General features: G+C 42.3%; 1 protein-coding gene across 1 annotated transcript in view; it reads right to left on the bottom strand.

Annotated features, from left to right (window-relative positions):
- LOC128711325 (protein dead ringer) overlaps positions 1–18769 on the bottom strand; it is a 96419-nt gene that overhangs the window by 58855 nt on the left and 18795 nt on the right. The window contains exons 2-4 of the mRNA XM_053806194.1: positions 18178–18335; positions 17591–18081; positions 17123–17223 (exon numbers count right to left, since the gene is read on the bottom strand). Of these exons, the coding sequence (XP_053662169.1) occupies positions 17123–17223; positions 17591–18081; positions 18178–18335 (750 nt within the window). The remainder of the gene's footprint in view (positions 1–17122; positions 17224–17590; positions 18082–18177; positions 18336–18769) is intronic.

Here is an 18769-nt window from a genome sequence, read left to right as displayed (position 1 = left end):
ATTCTTGAAGTTCACTTGCGAATTGAAAGGGTTTTTCTCTCAAATAGAACTTTTCCAGGCACAGGAAAATGGTACGTATGAAACGCGTTGAGTCTTGTTCCTTTTAAAAATGCACACTTCACCTTGGAACCTGGGCACACTTCACCTGATGTTGTTTGGCACCTTTAGTTTAACGTTTAAACAATTTTTGGATAAATATGAAATCCGATTTTCTTCAAAACGTCAATTCACTTTCGAAGTATACAACAGGCTTGTTTGATAAGTTTAATCTGCCACTTTCTAGTAAAACAAACACAGCATTCAACTCGTTCGTTTTTAACACAACCCTCACACAACCTTTTTAACACGCACACACTAGCGTACAAACGGTTGAACTATATGCTGCATGTTGACACAAACTTGAAGGATCCGTGTGGTGGTTGTTTTAGAATATTTGCTTCCGCTTCCGTGCAGTTTTTCAAAACGATCTTTTGTTCGCACGCTTCCAAATACACGGCACGCACAGAAACACACACACACACTTTAATTTTCACTTCACGTTCACTTTGCCCAAAATTTTTGCGTCGCTCCGGCCTAATCCTGCGGTCCCATAAACCGTACACATTTACTGAACCGACGACTAACCCCCTATATCTTGGCGACCTGTTCCGCCATCCGAGCGTTTTCGATCAGAAGCAGCAGCAGCAGCACCGATCCGATCCTCGATCTCTCGATCACAAAGGTAAACTAACGGGGCATTATGAGAGATAAAATGCGGGGAGAAATGTAAGCAAAAAACTCGGTTCGTACGCGCTCTCGTTTGCGCACACGCACCGCACCCGCACGTGCAGCCACGTGCCGTCCCTTTCCGATGATTAATCTCCACACATTTGCCGCCATCTCGCTTACCCGCAGGAGTGTGAGTAGCGACAGCACACCGCAACATGGCGTGAGAAGAGATTCACCGACCATCTCACCGGCAGCTCACCAGTGCGAGTGGGAATGAAATACCGAGAGATTTGAACATAAACATAAACCGCGTGCAGCATGCGCGTGAGAGAAGGAGAGAAACGGGCGCATCGTAGCTGGCTGTACCGTTTTCGCTGTCGTAAAGGGATGTGGGAAATGTTGCTATTCAGGGGGTAAATGATGTTAGGAATTTTCTTATCGCCGCTATGCATTCGCTTTTCCACACAACCAACCACACCTCGTGCGCACACGATGAAAATTGACGCAGGCGAGCATGCGGGAGTTTATTTGCAAGGTTTCGTAACACGGGAATCTAGAATTGCTTTGCCGCTTGGTGATTTCTGATGTGATTTTGCCTTTTCATGGAAAATCACTGGCGAAAGTGACTGTAACTATGATTTAGTACAACAAATTCGTTCAGGTTGCCATTTTCAGGCGAATGAAACGGTGCTGCATAAAAAAATAACCCTAGACTTCGTACACATTTAAACTGACCCATTAGTGGCGTTATAAGTTTAATAATATACATTAGAAATTTGTGTTATAACGAATTGTTAATTCATTTTTCATTTCGTTCATTAAAACATAAGCTAATCTAAACATATTTTAGCTGTACTGCCTTTCCGTGTAAAGTATTATTTTTAACTAGTATTTATTTAGCTTAATTAAACTCTGTTATAATGGCGCTCTCTCCAGGGAATCTTATCACAAAAACCAATCTTAGGACCGATCTGTGATTTTATGTTTGTGAGGGTGGTCAATTGGCAATAGCTGGGGTAGCGTGATTTTAAAACATCGATAAACCCAGCATGTATAGCCTACGTCTCCTACACACATAATTAATGTCCGCCCCTATATTGAGCATATTTCCTATACACGTTTTAAAAGTGTGCATACTTATAAAACGAACCCTTCGACGACCTCCATAGCAATCGTGCCAAATTAATGTTGCTCTATTCTAAAACAAACCATTCTAAGTGGCAATCGTACGTTAATTCTATTTTAGAGAAAAACACAGAAATCAAAGCGTTAAATGTCGTTGAGGAACCATCAATAATAATAATCCTCGGTAATAAAAATTCACGCACTCGCTCGCTCCGTAACGCCACAGGGACCCCTTCCTATGGGACCGGGAGCGTAACAAGAAGACCGTAACATAAGTGGGAAAATCTGTCCCATCCTTAGCGCATCGCGATCTACAGTGACAACCGAAAACACAGCGCGACCTACACCAATGGGAAACACGTTGCACTCCCTTTCTCGTGTCTTCACCAGCAGCCGTTCTTGCTTCGGGCGACACCAAGCATTATTTTCGCCTGAATACGCTGGAACAACAAAAAGCGAACAAACCAAAAGCGGTACGATCGGTGGTGGATCATGCCCCGGGTTTTTTTTTGTTTTTCACCACTTTCCGTCAATTTTTCCCCCATGCCCAACGTGGTGGTACAGCTGCAACGGAAAAGTTTGCGTCAAAAACTGTTGACCCATATATTCGACCGTGGCCGACACAACAACGCATCGCCAAAGATGCTCAGCGGCGACATAAAAACAATTGATATTTGCTGCGCCGATGAACACGGCGGCTACGGGGAGAAATGCGGGCAACGGCGATCAGCGCCGAATGAAAATTCGTCCCGCTTGGCCGCGGTTCTTTTCATGGGCGCTCCAGACTTACGGTGCAAAGCAATGCAATGCCCCCGCGATTCGTCGGGGGAAAAAGTCGTAAAATCGTTACACACATTTGTCTCGTGACGTAGTAACTTTGACTATCCATCCACTGTGTCATTTAGGTTGGTCCTCTATCGCTCTGCTCACTCTACACGTTCCGATGCAGATTCGGTCTGCAGCACGATCTTGAAGCTGAGCGCTCGTAATGGCAAACATGTGGTGACAGCACATGCCTCTATGCTCGGTGATCAAAGTTTTATTAGATTTCGGAACGAACGAATTGATGGTTTAAATAAAGCGAAAAGGAAGCGGATGGGAGAGTGACGAGCAAGAATATTGAAACGATTATGCAGTTCGAAAATATGGTACAATAACAGAAGTTTCAGCTGGAAATAAAATTCTATTTCTGACCTTGGCGAATTGATCGAATTTAGAACTAAATTTAAACAATATTGAAGTTATTCACGAGTGTTGTATATCATTAATTTGAAAGCAAATTTAATAATTTGACACTAAAATTCCTTAGTAACATTTAATCACAACAATGCCTCTTGAATTTAATTTACGCAGCAACTACGGATGTAGGAAACCATTAAGATGTGATAGGATACAGCTGTTCTCGTTCCGATAATGCCCATGTCAATAATCCCACCCTCACAACCCAGTGTTGTTGCAAGGATGTAAGGACACATCAGGACACTCAGTAACGGTACCGGAGTCAGCTGCTCTTCCCGAGTGTCATCGTGTTCCGCTGGCCGTAAAAATCTTTCCATGTACATCTCCTTCAAAACGGACTCTAATTAAATCGTACAACCGAGGGATCTCGTCCTTTGTTCTATTGCACCATCCCACACCCCTAATCTACCAGCATCTAAGCGAGACGAACGAGAACACATAGCCGAAGACGATTAATTTTGATTGGAAATTGATGAAGTGATCACTATTAATAGACTCCCTCCGAGCGAGAGAGAAAGAAAGGGGGCGCTCTCGCTGTGGTGTCATGGAAAAGGCATAGCAATATGAATTCCCCTCGGAGGTATCACCCAACACACAAGCGCATCCTTTTACGAGTACGAAATGCTACTTTGCTGGAAAAGCGTTGTTTTCCAGCAGAACGAACCGTGACAATCGATAAATTAATCCCACCGCTAAATATAGATATCTCGAACCGTACGGGATATAGTTTTGGGCTTTGGAAATTCGGAGGTCGTACTGCGCCCTTCTGCTGCCCTTGAAATGTGTTGCATGTGTGTGCATTGCTGCATCATGCGTGCAAGGGATCGGATGGGGAAGGTGAGAATCACTCAAGTGCATTTAGCTGCTCACGGAATGATGATGATGGTGATGTTGTTAAGACTGATGTTGTCGTCCAGTGAGAGGGTGCTCATTTTCCGTTATACCGAAAGAGAACGTCGCAAGGAAAGTTTAATTTTTAATACAGTTTATCGAAATGTTATGTTAACACAATTGAATAAAACAATTAAAACAAACTGTACTTACAAATGTTAATGTAATTCCGACTAATCTCGTCCATTCGGATACGATCAGTAGCCGCATTGTTTATAGCAAAACAAAATACTTTCAATCAGTAGAATTCTTACTAAAATACATCTGATAATAATATAATTATAATAACCAATAATAATAATAATAATAATTAATAAATAATCAATAATTAATAACCTCAATGTAGGCCAGATGTTTTAGAATATCTACAAAACATATCACCTTTTGTAAAATATCAATAGCAATTTTCTGGCATTTTAACAAAGATGTTTCATACGAAAGAAGAGAAAGAGAAAATTTCTTACAACAATATCAACAATTGAAAGAGTAAAATTAGAACGTGATGACCAGCTTTACCGAGAAGCACTAAATTAAATTATATTATTTAAAAATAGATTAATTTGTTTGTGAAATTTAAAACAACATAGATGTTTTACAAACTTATAACGTAATGCCACAAAATCATTGCTAGTAACACAAACTATGTTAATATTGGATACTTGCAGTAAATGCTGCGTCAGCTTTGATCACATATCTAACGCTACGGACGTTCCATACGGCACACATATCTTCTCCTGCCAATGCGTGCAAAGAATGTCGGTAATTTAAACCATAACTTCTGGCCACAACAAAACTCTTCTCTCACGGTCAGCTGGCGGTTGTAAAGGTGTACGACAGGCAGGGGATAGAATATTGCACCAGAAAACGACGGGTCGGGCGCGCGCTTTTAGACCTGCGGGGACCAAGCGCATGACCCCCATTCGTTGGCTTTCCCTGCGTCCGTTTCGTACAAGATGAAAAGCGAAGTTCAGACAAAACTGCACACGGCTTTGGGAGCAATTAATAACATTAGCGAACCTGCGGAGAACATATGTCCCGAGACTCACACCTCACACGAATTTCTTCCCTTATGCAGCTTGCAGTTTCGATAGGATGTGTTCGGAATTGGAAAACAACATACAGCGCATGGAAGCAAACGCTATATCTCTGCCTGCAAACACTTCATATGCGGTTTTATGTGATTGCATCCGTGGCTTGGAATGAAAACGCTGGAGGATACAAAATTGCACGCGGAAGGCTGTCGGAAGATATCTTGCGGGTATTCTGCGGTGTTTTTTTACCCACAACTCTTACCGATGCCCGAAAGAAGATGCGAACAAGCGAGACAGAAAGCGATCATTAGTACGAATCATTTTAATCAGCCGTAATTACTAGTTTTATATCTCGGAGGCATACTACGCGTGCGATTCGCGCAGCCAACTCGTGCCTTTCTCTCGCGGGACTGTGAAGTCAGTATTCATTCGAGAGGCCAAAAGGGCGTTCGCAGTTGCGCTGCACCGGGTGCATCCGTACGCTGGCCAACCCGAACAAGACCGTACCGTGTCTCATTTGTCTCAGACCCGTCGTCCATGGTTTCACGGATGGAAAATTGACGATCCGGGAAAAAGGAACGGACGCTCGGACAGGGGCGTTTACTTGGCTCGTGGGTCTCGCCGAGCCAAACGTCATTTGTGTCATTGCCGGCGGCGGAGCAAAGTTTCTTAGTCATTGCCCGGCGAGATTCTAAATATTTCTCAGACTGTGAACCGATAAACCACTGAAGAAGGAAGGACTTTATGATGAACGAACACCCATCAAACGAGATGCTCTTTGACAAGCGCTCAGGGAAAACAGAGTACCGCCAATGATAAATCTCTTTATTTGGAATGTAATGCATCGTGAATTAGGATATGCTAATCCATGCAAGAATGTTGCTTGCAGAGAGATATAATTCATTTAAGTTCATGTATTGATACAATTCAGCGTTGTTTATAAGTTTTCTTCCCGCAATCAAGCAAATTAAAAGAAAAACATACACAAACAATAAACATAATAGTAATAATAATGTAATTAATCATTTACTTTTGATTGTGATGAAACAAAACAGACAAAGAGCTTAAAAATGATAATGAAATCAAACAAATCATGGAAATAACAGAAAAAGAAAAATTACTAGAAATGTCTTTGAGAAGAAACTCCAATTATTTCGCAATTTTGATGGTTTTCAATAACTAAAACCCAAACAAAAAAATTAAACAAAATCAATCTAAAACATTCCCTCCTGCTTCCCGGTGTCTAAAACATGAATCCTTCAAAGTGTATGCATCTTCCTGCGGCAAATTAAATACCACCGCTCGATGTACTGGAGCCCATGCATACGGGCAAGCTAAACGATGGGTATCCACCATCACAGGGCTTCTATTTATTTCGTTAAAAGTCGGTAATTTATCGCTCCGTGCCGTTGAAAGAATGAATAATTCAAAACAATTTATCATGTTGCGCTCGTCGACGTAACGTTCGATCGTCATCGGAGTTCCTGCCATCAGCCGTCGCACTCCACCGCCTTGCCGCGCATCCCAAATCACAATGGACTAAAAATGAACGATTTCAGGTTGCGTGTGTATGGGACGCGACGACATCCCGCAATCGATGATGTAGAAGCAATAGCGGGAGGCAAGACAGGAACTGAACGGTGAAAACAGGGAACCGAACAAATATTGAGCCACGGTAAGAAATGAGTGCAGTTTGAATATAATTTGAAAATAGAAAATAATTACCGCACGGCGTCTTACGGTGCGATGATACAAAAAAAAACCTTCCTCCGCCATAGTGTGCTCCCACAGCATTCAGTGACGAGAGCATTAATATTAAATACTAATACCATCATCTTACTTTCTACCATCTTCTCCACGCACCATTCACAGCCCCACCAAACCAAACCAACGTGCTAGCTGTGCGCAATCGTTGCTCTGCACCGTTTGTTGATGTATCAATTGCCACCAAACAGCATGGAAGAGACTGGGCATTAAATAATTACCACACTCTGAGCACAAACGAACGCCATTCAGCCCATTCAAGGCTCGGGGGAGCCCGTGGGAGTCCCCAAGCAGCCGTTTACCAATTTTTCCCTCAATGACTGGGGGTGCAGGTGAATGTGCGAGCCAAGTCTATAATCCCACCCGCAGATCTCACCCCATTCATCAGTGAAACGTTTTGTCAAACATAACCAAACAAAAAAAAAAAACGAACCAGAATATGAAAGATCGTCTCACGTCTTTTAATCCTCGTCGATCAATCCTTTTTTTTTCAGAGACATCGCGCGAGCTGACAAGATTCCCGCGGTGAGGGATTAGCAGCATGATGACGGAAGGGGAACGGTTGTTGTGAAATGGAAGAAATAAGTTCATTCATGCCGCGTGGTGGTTTGCTAAATGGTATGGCAGGATTTGAATAAAGCGCTGGCGAGATGCGACATCAGCATGTCGTTCCCATTCTCACACCCTTTCGGAGGTGTTGACTCTATTAAAAGAGTTCCATTTTCATTCAATTTGTACCACGGTGCCTCGTATTAATGGTGTACGTTTTTCGCTTTATGCTTCTCGTCACCTCTGTGCTGAAGAACAACACTTCCTTCTTTCGCACCTTTCGCACGACCACGGCCTCACTGGAACGAACTGCGGCGGTTACATTGTGGCAGTATATGGCAGACAGGCAGAAATAAAATTTATATTACTCATAATACGACCACAATTTATCAAACGACCTAAAACTGCTCTGCTCTTCACAGCACGGTTTACTGCCTTGTGCTTGATGATGGACGTGTTGGAAATGGTGAAAGAACAATTCGTTCCATGAATGATTTGAGGCGCTTAATCTTTGAACTAAATTCATCTTCCCAACTCGAAACGGTTCCGTATTTAGAACATTATCGTAACACTACGCGCGTTAAAATTTGATACTTCATCGTGTAAGTCTCTAACGGAATTGTGAGGAATTTGAAAACAATATAATTACAATTCAATTGTAATTCATACCATGAATTAAATCCTTTCGGGAATTACTAATTAACCAAAAACATTTTTAAAACATTCCATTTCAATTTCAGATCAGAAATTACAAAATGCACAGCAAATCAATATTTTGCATCCTGCAGAAGTTGTTTTTAAGGCAGTTTTTAAATATTTTTATTGAAGATCAGAACGCTAGCAATAGAAACATATTAATTGATAAAATAATACACCAACAGTCAAACATACTTCCATACATTCTACCACAATCCTAACATAACGATATACATTCAACAAGCACTTCGTTATGCATACTGCACTATTGCTACACGAATATGATGGATTTGCAACAAAAAAGGATCCTAAATTAATGCCTACGTCGTGCATCTGCAATCACGTACATAACACGCAACACCGTACCGTAAGGGTTGCTCCCGCATATGATTCTCATTCGCTCACGCAAAAATCCCCAACAGGACCGTCCTCCGGAACGGAACCGCTCGATATGCATTCACTGTCTCATAACCCACAGAGATTCCCAAACAGAGATGCAAACGCGTTGCACAAGAAGCTGAGCGAAATTAACATTCTCTTGGTTCGGTTTGTTTGTATCCACCCGCCGAAGGAGACCCACCAGGGGCCATGATAAATGCACCGAACAAGCGCGCGAAAAAGAGTAATGTACATCATGTAAAACACTATAAAACGTCTATCAGCAAATTAATCTACCACAAACGAGGTACAGGCGTACCCGTGTCATGTCTCCCGCATGCTTCGTTCGTGGTGTTCGGCTGTTTATTCCCATGCTCGATCCTGCTGTTGGCGAATGTACGAGAAGTGCAGTTTCTTGACACTGGATGCAGTTCAGCTAACACCCCCTTTCTCACTCTGTCTTGTCTAATCCGGTATGCACGAACGAGCCTGATCGTTGGACACAAATCATCGCTCGAAACGTACGCCAATTCACACTTCCATCGTCAATGAGATTCGAACGAAGGGACCACCGGCAAAAAGCGGATCGTTGTTACTGTGTGCCCGAACGACCTACCAGCAGAAGCCGGCAAACATCTAAGCGAATTCTTTCACTCCAACCGTTCTCAAAACCGCTTGTGCAGAAAGGCGAGCTGCATTAAACCACAATACTTTATGGGAGAGGGTTTCACCAATTTTTAAGCGTATCGGTGCAAGAGCCTTTGGAAGGTGCACTGTGTGGTCGGCCCTGTAAATGTCATTGTGAAGAGTGGATAATCATAACCCAAAAACTGATGCGGCATCGTAAATATTGTTTAATATATAGCCATAATAATATGGATATTTCTGTGAACAGAGAACCTTTCGGGGGACTGCTAAAACATGTTTGCTTCCTCTATTAAACTCGCATTTTTATTTAAGACAACAGATTCACTATCTGCAATACAGCAAAACAAATATTAAATTGTATATGCAATTTCTTGAATTCCTTGGAGCAGCAGAAGTTCAGAAAACCTTATCTCTGTCGTTTTGACTTAGTAAAATAATATTTTTTGGGTGGAACGGATGATTTTGCTGCGTTCTCAGCGATGTCAGCATAGGGACAGCTTCCTCGTACACTGGAATGCATATCCAGAAAATCCTAAACCCTCGAAATGACCAATTCGACCTTCTGAGAGTTATAGAATCTACAAAAATAAATTAAAATCTTTTTTATGTTAGGGTACGGTGACACTATAAAAATCTTTCACTGCAAACCTAACCCATACCTTCACATACAATATCAATAAAAACAGATTCGCTTGTGTTTCGTGTTCAAACGATATACATATCTTTTATAAATATGGTTACCTTTTTCTGGCTACTGAGATGAAACATCGTTCCTTCAGCATAGCAGAAATTATAAGCGGTTTTCAAAAGATTACAAGCAAAAGATTTGTGTTATCCACCAAAGTTGCAGGAATTGTATCGTGTGATGATACCTTTACCTACTCGGTTAGTAAATATTTTCTAAACGTGAATTAGTGTAGAGAGATTCGATCCACGAACTTTGGTGTGTTAGATCGAATCCCGAAGTTTAAATTCAAGATCATAAGAACGCAAAAATCAAACGTTATTAAAGGATCTTGACACATTCGACAAATAATAAGTAACTGGTGTACATGTACTGTGAGTAGTTAACAAATTTTATGTGAATTGCTTTTTTAACAGATAAGCGCATGCATAATTGATTCCAGCAACTGAAAAAACTGATTGAAAAGCGCAAACCGTTAAAAAAAAAAATGAATAATGATTTTGCTACAGCGGCTTTACACCAAGCACCGAAAGTGTTAACTTAATTAGTGTATTTATTCCACATTCCAAAGATTCCTAAGAATAATCATATTCCTCAACAAGCGGCATGATTATTTTTGGTTAAGCATGTTGCTAACGACAACGGTTCGTTACGCTGATGATAATTTGTTCAGAAGTTCTTTTTTTATACTGAGCAGTTAAACTCGTTAATCTGGTAAAGAATTCCATTCAAACGGTACTGCAGATTTTCACTTGGATGCTCTAAAATAGTACCGCAATGCTAAATGAGAAAACAAAGCATTATATGCGGCTCAAAGAAAGGCGCACAATGTTCAGAAAACTAACAATAACAATAAGTAGGGTCATGGTAGAGTTTTTCCAACGCACTTTGATGCATCATTTGTTGAATAAATTTTTACAATGATAAATTAATCAGCTAGTCGTATGAGACTGTTGTACAACTGTTGGTATCCAATGATGCAGAAAATTAATTTGCATGCATCAGCTGCCTGCAAAATTCCAAAAATCCTTGGTAGCCATCTACCTCACGGCAAGATAGCGCGCTGCGTTCTGCGGTAGCAGAAACTCGGCAACAAATTGACCAATCAATCTTGTACCAGCGCAGAAGGCGCAGTGGGACCGTCGGAGTGGCAGTGGCCAATCGCTTTTATTTTACTCCCTTTTTCATCCCACTTTACATCCGAGCACCCATCCATCCAACGCGGACGGTTGTCGATGCAACGGATACGCGCAGCAAGCGGATATCTTTTAAATGTATTATTTCTCAGCTCCCGAATGCACAATCCACCGGAATCGCATCATTATGCTCACGCATGTGATAACAATTTTCTGCCCAACCATGCCAAAGAAGGCAGAGGAAAGCAAAGAAAGCCCCACGCCTAACCGTGCTCGAGCGAGACTGCACTTGCGCTGTGGTCTGAGCAGTTAATTCTGCTGCCTCCCGGAAAAGGATGTCCGAAGGATGCCCCTCGGCTTGGAATAAAGGGCACAGAGTATGTGTGTTTGTGTACAAAGCTAAAAGAAAAAGAGTAGAAATACTAAACACGATGCCTGATCGGGCCGCTATGTTTCAAATACAGAAGCTTTCGTGATAAGCTTATTTAATATAATTTGAATACATTCCCAACACCTCATCGATCCCTTTGCCATCCTCTCTGGTGTCCAAGCAGCGCACACATGAATGCCTTTTATGTTGTTTTGTGGAAAAAAAATGGCCAAACATAATTTATAAGAAAGAAAAACCTGTCTCGAACACTTCACTTCATCCGACTGCCCCACCACTACACCTTGACGCATCGCCCTGAGAAAGTGAAGGATGAAATAATTTAGGAAAATTATCATAACTCCCGTCGCTAGAGGAGATCGAAACGGTTGTTCCCCGCACTACCAGAGATCGACCGATTGTTAGTGTCCTCACACCATCGTCGGGTTGAGAACATCTTTCAAATCTAAATCGGCTAAATCACTTTGACGGGTTGGGAGAAAACTGGACAAGAGGCGAAGAGAGAAAATCGTGAATGGAACATTTCATGACTAACCAATTAATTTCGTTCTTATAGATTATGTGCCCTTTTTTTCTTACAAACATCCACAACGTCCATGCACCAAGACCTTGAACTCTGCGGTTTTGAACTCTCCGCCCCGAGAGTTGTGGAAATCGAAGATCGCGTGGGGAAAATATTGACAGCAATTCAAAGCAATTTCTTTTTCCTTTCTTCCCAAAATTAACAGCAAACCGATTAGATGGCACGTTACCATTTCAGCATAACCATGCCATAATCCTTGTTGTACAGGCTGATCGTTTCCTTTGCATGCACGGGGCGGTTGCATTAGAAGCTATTTTTACCGTCGCACATCGTCGCACATTTCAATACGTTAAAAATCAACCGGGAAAATGCCGATGATCCTACGACGCGACGCAGCTTCGAATAAAACAGCCGGCGCTTTTCATACGGGGTTGAAAGATTGCAAGATGGATTTCATCTCGCTGAAATTATTCACAAACATAATCAATGGCTAAAGCAAGAAATCAGGGGGAGGAAAGGAAAGGTGAAACGAAAGGTCCTAATGTAGCTGTCATCTTTCACGCAAGTGATGATGAGTATCGTTCAACCTGTCAGTTCTAAAAGCTAAAGTCAAAAATTTGTTAATCGTTTTAAAGTCATTGATTTACTTTTAATTTAATCGTTAATAATTTGATTAAGTATACTATCGTAGAGTTTTTAACTCTAAAGCGTAAATGGAACTGGTCTTTCAAACGGAAACCTTTCGGATATACATTTCATCCCATAAATCCACGAATCAGAAGCATGTTTCAATTTGTTGCGCAACCACACGCAACTAATAGAGTGTATTACATTGCAAAACCATTGAACTGAGACTTATAATATGGCACGAATCTTATTCATAGACATGCGCATCCTAGAAAACCCCATTCCGGAGAGTATTTCAACACCATCAACTATGTTGTATGCTGCGGAACATAGAACGTCTGCCAACTCCCAAACGTACCAATCAAATGCATGGTGCACACCAGCGACAGAAAGAGATATATACCAGCCGTAAGGAAAGAGTGGGAAAGCTAACCAGCAGCTAACAAAATTGAAATGTGACTAAAAGACAAATGCCGATGCATATATTACAGCTGCAAAATAATGAACATACCGATACCGTTGCATACGCGCGAGTGTTGATGCATGTGCATTCTGTAATGAAACCTGTCCCCTTTGTACCCTGCCCGGACCTTCACCGTTTGCTCCGCGACGGTACAATCCTGGGCCACCTTCTTCTTCACCAGTCACGACAAGGACCTTCAGACTTTCATCGGCTTATGCTTCGGCCCGCTCGGGTGCACAGAGGCACACAATTAGACACCCATTTTTCGGTTTCAATTTCACTGCAGTGTGAAGCAATGGGTTTAGTAAAGGCAATTGAGAACGTACCGCGGTGTGCTGCGTACGCACGGTGTTTGCGCGTGTGGAATACATGCTGCATGCTAATCAAAAGGTTTAAGTTTTTCCGTGCGCCGTGAGCGATGGATTCATTTTCCTTTTGCACTTTGATCACTTAATCTCGTCCAATTGCGATAGAAGGTATTTTGACGTGGTTCGTCATCTTAATATACGACTCACGCGCTCGTTACCTAATTTGCGCGGGATGGTGAACAGGCCCGGGCATCGTTTGCAATAGTACGCGTTACAATTTAACTAAGTAGACGTTCTCTAACAGTAAAAATCACATTGTAATCATGTTACCATCGAAGGTGCCCTAACGCTTAATGGTAGTGGCGTCGATCTTTGCACATCAAGATTGGCCCAAAAATTTAATCTCGATAGTCCTCGTAATGTCCAGATATTCCAGCTAAAAGTAAATAATATTAAGTTATCTAAAAAGGAAGTTCAAGACCAAACCCTCAAGGAGTTTACAGCACCATAAAGAATAAGAATCATATAGCCCTTTAGACAGCACCTTATAAATTGCAATAGTAAGTAAAATACAACATTGCTACAAATCTTGTTGCAAAAACATAAAAATTAAAATCAATCGCAACATAACCTGAAAATGCTTGTTTGCCAATCTTTTCAAGGTCCTTCGGACCATCTCTCACATTCTTTGTCCGTCAATATCTCCTTTGGCAAAACCCCGCTGCAAATGGATATTTCATTCTGCAATAATATGCATTCAGTTTCGATCCGTTTGACTTCCAAGCTAATTTAATTAGACGAACGTGACATTATGTCAAATTACATTGGCGCGTCGCGCCGGCCAAACCGCGCACGCTTGGTCTGATCTTGGGGCCGATGACGAAATGCAAACAAAAACGGCCCTTCCTTTTTCGTCGTTCCGGTGAGGCGCTGCTTCATCTTGTGGCATCCGCTTGACTACGTTTCTGCTGCCGAAGCAGGGCTGCAGCGGCTGACTCAGAGATGCTCCATCGGCTTCACTGATGGCCGGATGTCACAGTTTCATCGTCAGCGGTCGGCGTGTCAGACGAAACGCAAACATGCGCGCTGCGGGACATGCTCGACAAATTTCCCAACGCCTCATATGGTAGGCACACGAGGTTCGATAATGAATAATTTGTAATTTTGCGAAATGGAAATAACACAGCCAATGGGGAATGCAACAAATACCGGGAAGATATCTATAGAGATTGGTTTGATTATAGTAAAGAACGAGAATAATTACTCCCATTTCATGAACTCGTAGAACTTTACAGGGGCAGTTCATGAACTTGTAAACAAATCAAAAACTAAAAATTAATAAACCAGAATGAAATTCAAAAATGGATAACATCTTTCTTAGCTTAATTTGCTACGCTCAGTGTTGTTTACTAATCCACCGCTATCCAACAAGGTTCTTTAGATTAAACTTTTCCTTCATCTAATGTTTCATCAGCAAGTCGAACCCGTAACGAAACAATCACAAGAACCACATCAAGTTATTTATGGACTTTTGACCAACTACAAGTTCTTGATGATCTCAGTGATCACTGACTCCGGCACCCCCGAAGATGCCTGTCACCATGGATTCTAGGGCGTTGGAAGTTCCCAACACGAAAGGCAAACAACCTACGGGGTAAGTGGGGATCGGAGAGGGCTGCAAATCGATTAGTAAAAGCATGGAAAATAATAATATCGAATATAGTGCCCGCCGCAAGTTGATGGACGAACCGTAAACGAAAACGGAACCGATTCAGCGCGATCAGACCAACACTAGGCTTGGGACCGATGGGTGCCTTACGTTCCATTGCATGAACAAGCGGCTGTTATGCAGGAACAGTGGAGGAAAAAAAACACACAAACGTGTCTACGACCGTGCGACAAACGGGACACCAGCTCAATGTTTCCTTGGGTCTCGTTCGATGTGAAAATTTATATCAAATTACTGTACACAATTTCGTTGCTGCAGGGGGTACGACTGCTAGCTAACCGTCTGATGGGGTACGATACTTTCTTCGTGCTCTCATCAGATGGATTAGTATTGGACGAGCATTTATTGGTGGTAATGCGAAGGATAGCCTACAGGGAGAACAAAAATTCATGCCTGCACGGCAATAAAATCTCGAACAGAATAATGAACACGACAAACAGTTTATGGTTACGGCATAATAATCGAACAAGCACATGTTTTCAATTGGGAACGGAGATGGTAGATCCATTCTTCGAAATTCAACCATAACTCTACGAATTGCAATGTACTGACAAGATATATTGTTACAATTAAATGCACAATTTATCCTTTTCCAGTAACGAATTCTGTATAAATTTCCTTAACACACAAGAGTAAGAAGCACAAAATGTACATCTAATGTTTGTATAACGGTACTATATTAAGAAATATCATCACATCAGGTCATCAAAAACATTAAATTCCGTAGAAATCATAATCTTTTGACCAAATATGACATAATTTCTTATGTTGGTTCCGTTACGCATTGCTATTGCCTATTAACAAGGGTAGATAAACGTTAATTTATGCATCGGACGATCTTCGCGTAAAGCACGTGCTCATCGACGTGCGCAATATGATTTTATTGGCAAAATAATGTCTAACGAAACGGAACAACTTGCAAACTGTCATTTCATCCTTACAAAGTGCTCTTTCATCTGCAGGTTCATAGATTTTAACTGCAGCAAATAGAGAAATCACACTGCCTAATGCATCAACAAGCTAAGTATGCAATCCATCGTTGCAGCGCATGAGCTGATGAGTTTCTCTCCGATCGTACATTGCCAGACGATTATCATCGTTTGTCCTGCAACAAGATCGTGCAGTTCCTACCGTTTGCGTATGCACGGAAAATGAATATTCATCCCCATGACACTAGCCAATAGCAATAAAATGGCCCAGGACAAAAAAGCACACCTCACCGAGTGTTGAAATAGAGGCGAATGCGCGTACGTAATGGTAACCAAACGGTACACATAATGTCCGATAGTGGCTGCAAACTGCCGTATCGCGCTAACGCGTCTTGGCCACTTGATGATGGAAATGGTCATCTCCTCCCGTAGGTACACACAGGCCACTCGCGGCCTACGGCAAATGATGGCAAGTATTAATTAATAGAAACGTGCTATTGACGCTCGATCGGCAATTAATCAGCATGTTGTGGATGCAATTTATCTAGCAAGGCAAACATGTGCCCACTTCAGTTTAGAGTGTCGTGCCTTGGAGAGTATGTGTTTGTGCCTAACTAGCACTAGGTGCAATCGCTTTCTTTAATTGGAAATTGCATTTACGCGATGGAAAAACAGAGGAAAATAATTTTTTGTTCAATACGTTAAATACTGTTATTAGAATCGTGTCACTTTCAATACTTCAAAGTGTGACAATTTATTCGGCGAATAAAACTGGAATCATAAAAAAAATATATTCTTTATAACAGTAGGACATTTTCTTGTTTGAAAACCCTCAGACGCATCTCATCACTAACGGAAGTTGCAGTTGTTTGGGTAAGCGTTCGCATTCGCGAGCTGCGAGCTCCGTATTTATCGTTGCATTAATAGTTAATTAAAATTGTAAACATCATGAATGATTGTAACCATAAATATTGGTGCTGCGACCGAGACGGGTAGCGTAATTTTACCCGCGTGAAAAGTGAGCAACCCTTCTCCTGCCCATCCAGACGAAGGCAATAAATAAAGCTACAGGGCTAGGTGTTCGCCTCACGGTACACTATAAAACATGCAATCTTTTGATTGCGAAATTATGACCCAATGGAAGAAGGTTTTGAGAAATGGCGAATCTTTTGCTGGATTCGTTTGCTTGTGCCACGCAACTCGGCGCTGCGTGTATGTGGGCCATGAAGGAAGCTTGGTTGTGAATTCCAACCCTTCCCTGCTGCCCTGGACCCCCCCCTTTCAGACACGCACCATGCAACTTACCTGTCGTACTTGTTTGAATTGCTCCTCGAAGCTCCAGCCGTTGTTTTGTTGGGACGAGTTCGACGTTTCGCTCGAGGTTGACGAATTGGAACCGGGATTGCCTGAGGTGATTAAAAATTGGAAAGCGAAATGCGATTTCAATACCACTGCTTCTAGAGTAATTTGTTTGTCGTACGATTGTATCCGGTTTGGTGAAGGTAGTGGAATATAGATATGAGAGAAACAATAAGTCAACTATTCAGCATAAATATTTTCAGTTTCCTTTTTTGATTTGTACCAGTTTAAAGACCAAGCACTGGAAAGCATTAATAGTTTAACGTTGCAGTATAGACAAGTATGTAAGTGCTTACATTCATACCTTCACCACTTTGTAATAATAGAGTACACAGTTTTAATAAAGATACGCATTTTTTAAAGTTTTAATACTAGTTGAATAAAATTGTACAAAAAAAAATGCTGATAACTTACCATCCTTGCTGATCGGTGCGTTCGGTAGCGTGAAGGAAAAGTTACCCCCATTCTGAGATCCTGTTTGTGATTGCGACCCACCTCCACCACCACCTGCACCACCATTACCGGTATTCATAGAACCAGAACCACCGCTTCCACCACGATGTTCCTCTCTTCCGGAGCCGAACATTCCCATCCCATTACCCGCTCCATTGGCGGCACTGGCGGCCAGCGCTGCACCGAACGGCGACGAAGCCGCATGAAGGGCCGCTAAGTCGGCCGCCATTTGTTCACTCATCAGCGCTCCCACCTTCATGTCGCGCACCTGCATCTTTAGCTTCTCGAGCACATCGCCATGGTGGCCTGCCGCAAGCCCAGACGCCAACCCGGACAATCCCGGCATATTCATGTTGAGTGCCGTCAGATTGCCGAGCATTCCCAGTGGATGGTTTGCGCCGAATTGGGCGGCGGCTGCTGCCGCTGCTGCCGCTGCTGCCGCCGTCGCTTGGCTGCATGGTGGGAAGAGGAGTTTTTGTGAAAATTAATATGATCTTAATTAGAACCGGTGACACCGCGGTCACCGTCCAACGCATCATTGGTCTTACCTTAGCTCCGAGTGATGGTCTGGACTTCTGCCAAATTCCATGCCGGATGTCATCTTTGCGTCCGGGGACGGGCGCTTCACATTAACGCCCTCGTCGCTCGACTCTCCGTCCTGGCCTGGATCCGTCTCGTGATCGGAATGTTCGTCTGCTGTGTTGGACTGGTTGGAATAGAGGAATGAAAAGGACTAATAAGTGGTACTGTTTGATGGAAAGGAGCCCAAGTGGTGCAATAAACACGCTCTACATTGTGTACTTAAACTTAAATATTGGATTATAATAACAATCGTAATAGAAACTATTTTATGGAAAGGAAATAAAATATTCCCTCTCATTGGTGGCCCAGAAAGGTAAAAATAAGACAGAAAACAATTAATTATGAACTACGCGTCACATCAGAACATACCAGTGAAAAATAAAAACCTTCCACCACCTCCTCATATCGGAGACACAAATCGAGATCGTGAACCAGCGCACGCCAGTCGTGCGTGCATGTGTGTGTGTTTGGGGCGACTGGGTGTACTGATGCGTCCTGCATTCGACCACGTTCTTCTGGCGCTGACACAACAACTGTCGTGGCAAGATTAACCGACAC

This window comes from Anopheles marshallii, chromosome 3, assembly GCF_943734725.1.
Source record: "Anopheles marshallii chromosome 3, idAnoMarsDA_429_01, whole genome shotgun sequence".
Classification (NCBI taxonomy): domain Eukaryota; kingdom Metazoa; phylum Arthropoda; class Insecta; order Diptera; family Culicidae; genus Anopheles; species Anopheles marshallii.
This window is presented reverse-complemented; position numbering and strand designations above follow the sequence as displayed.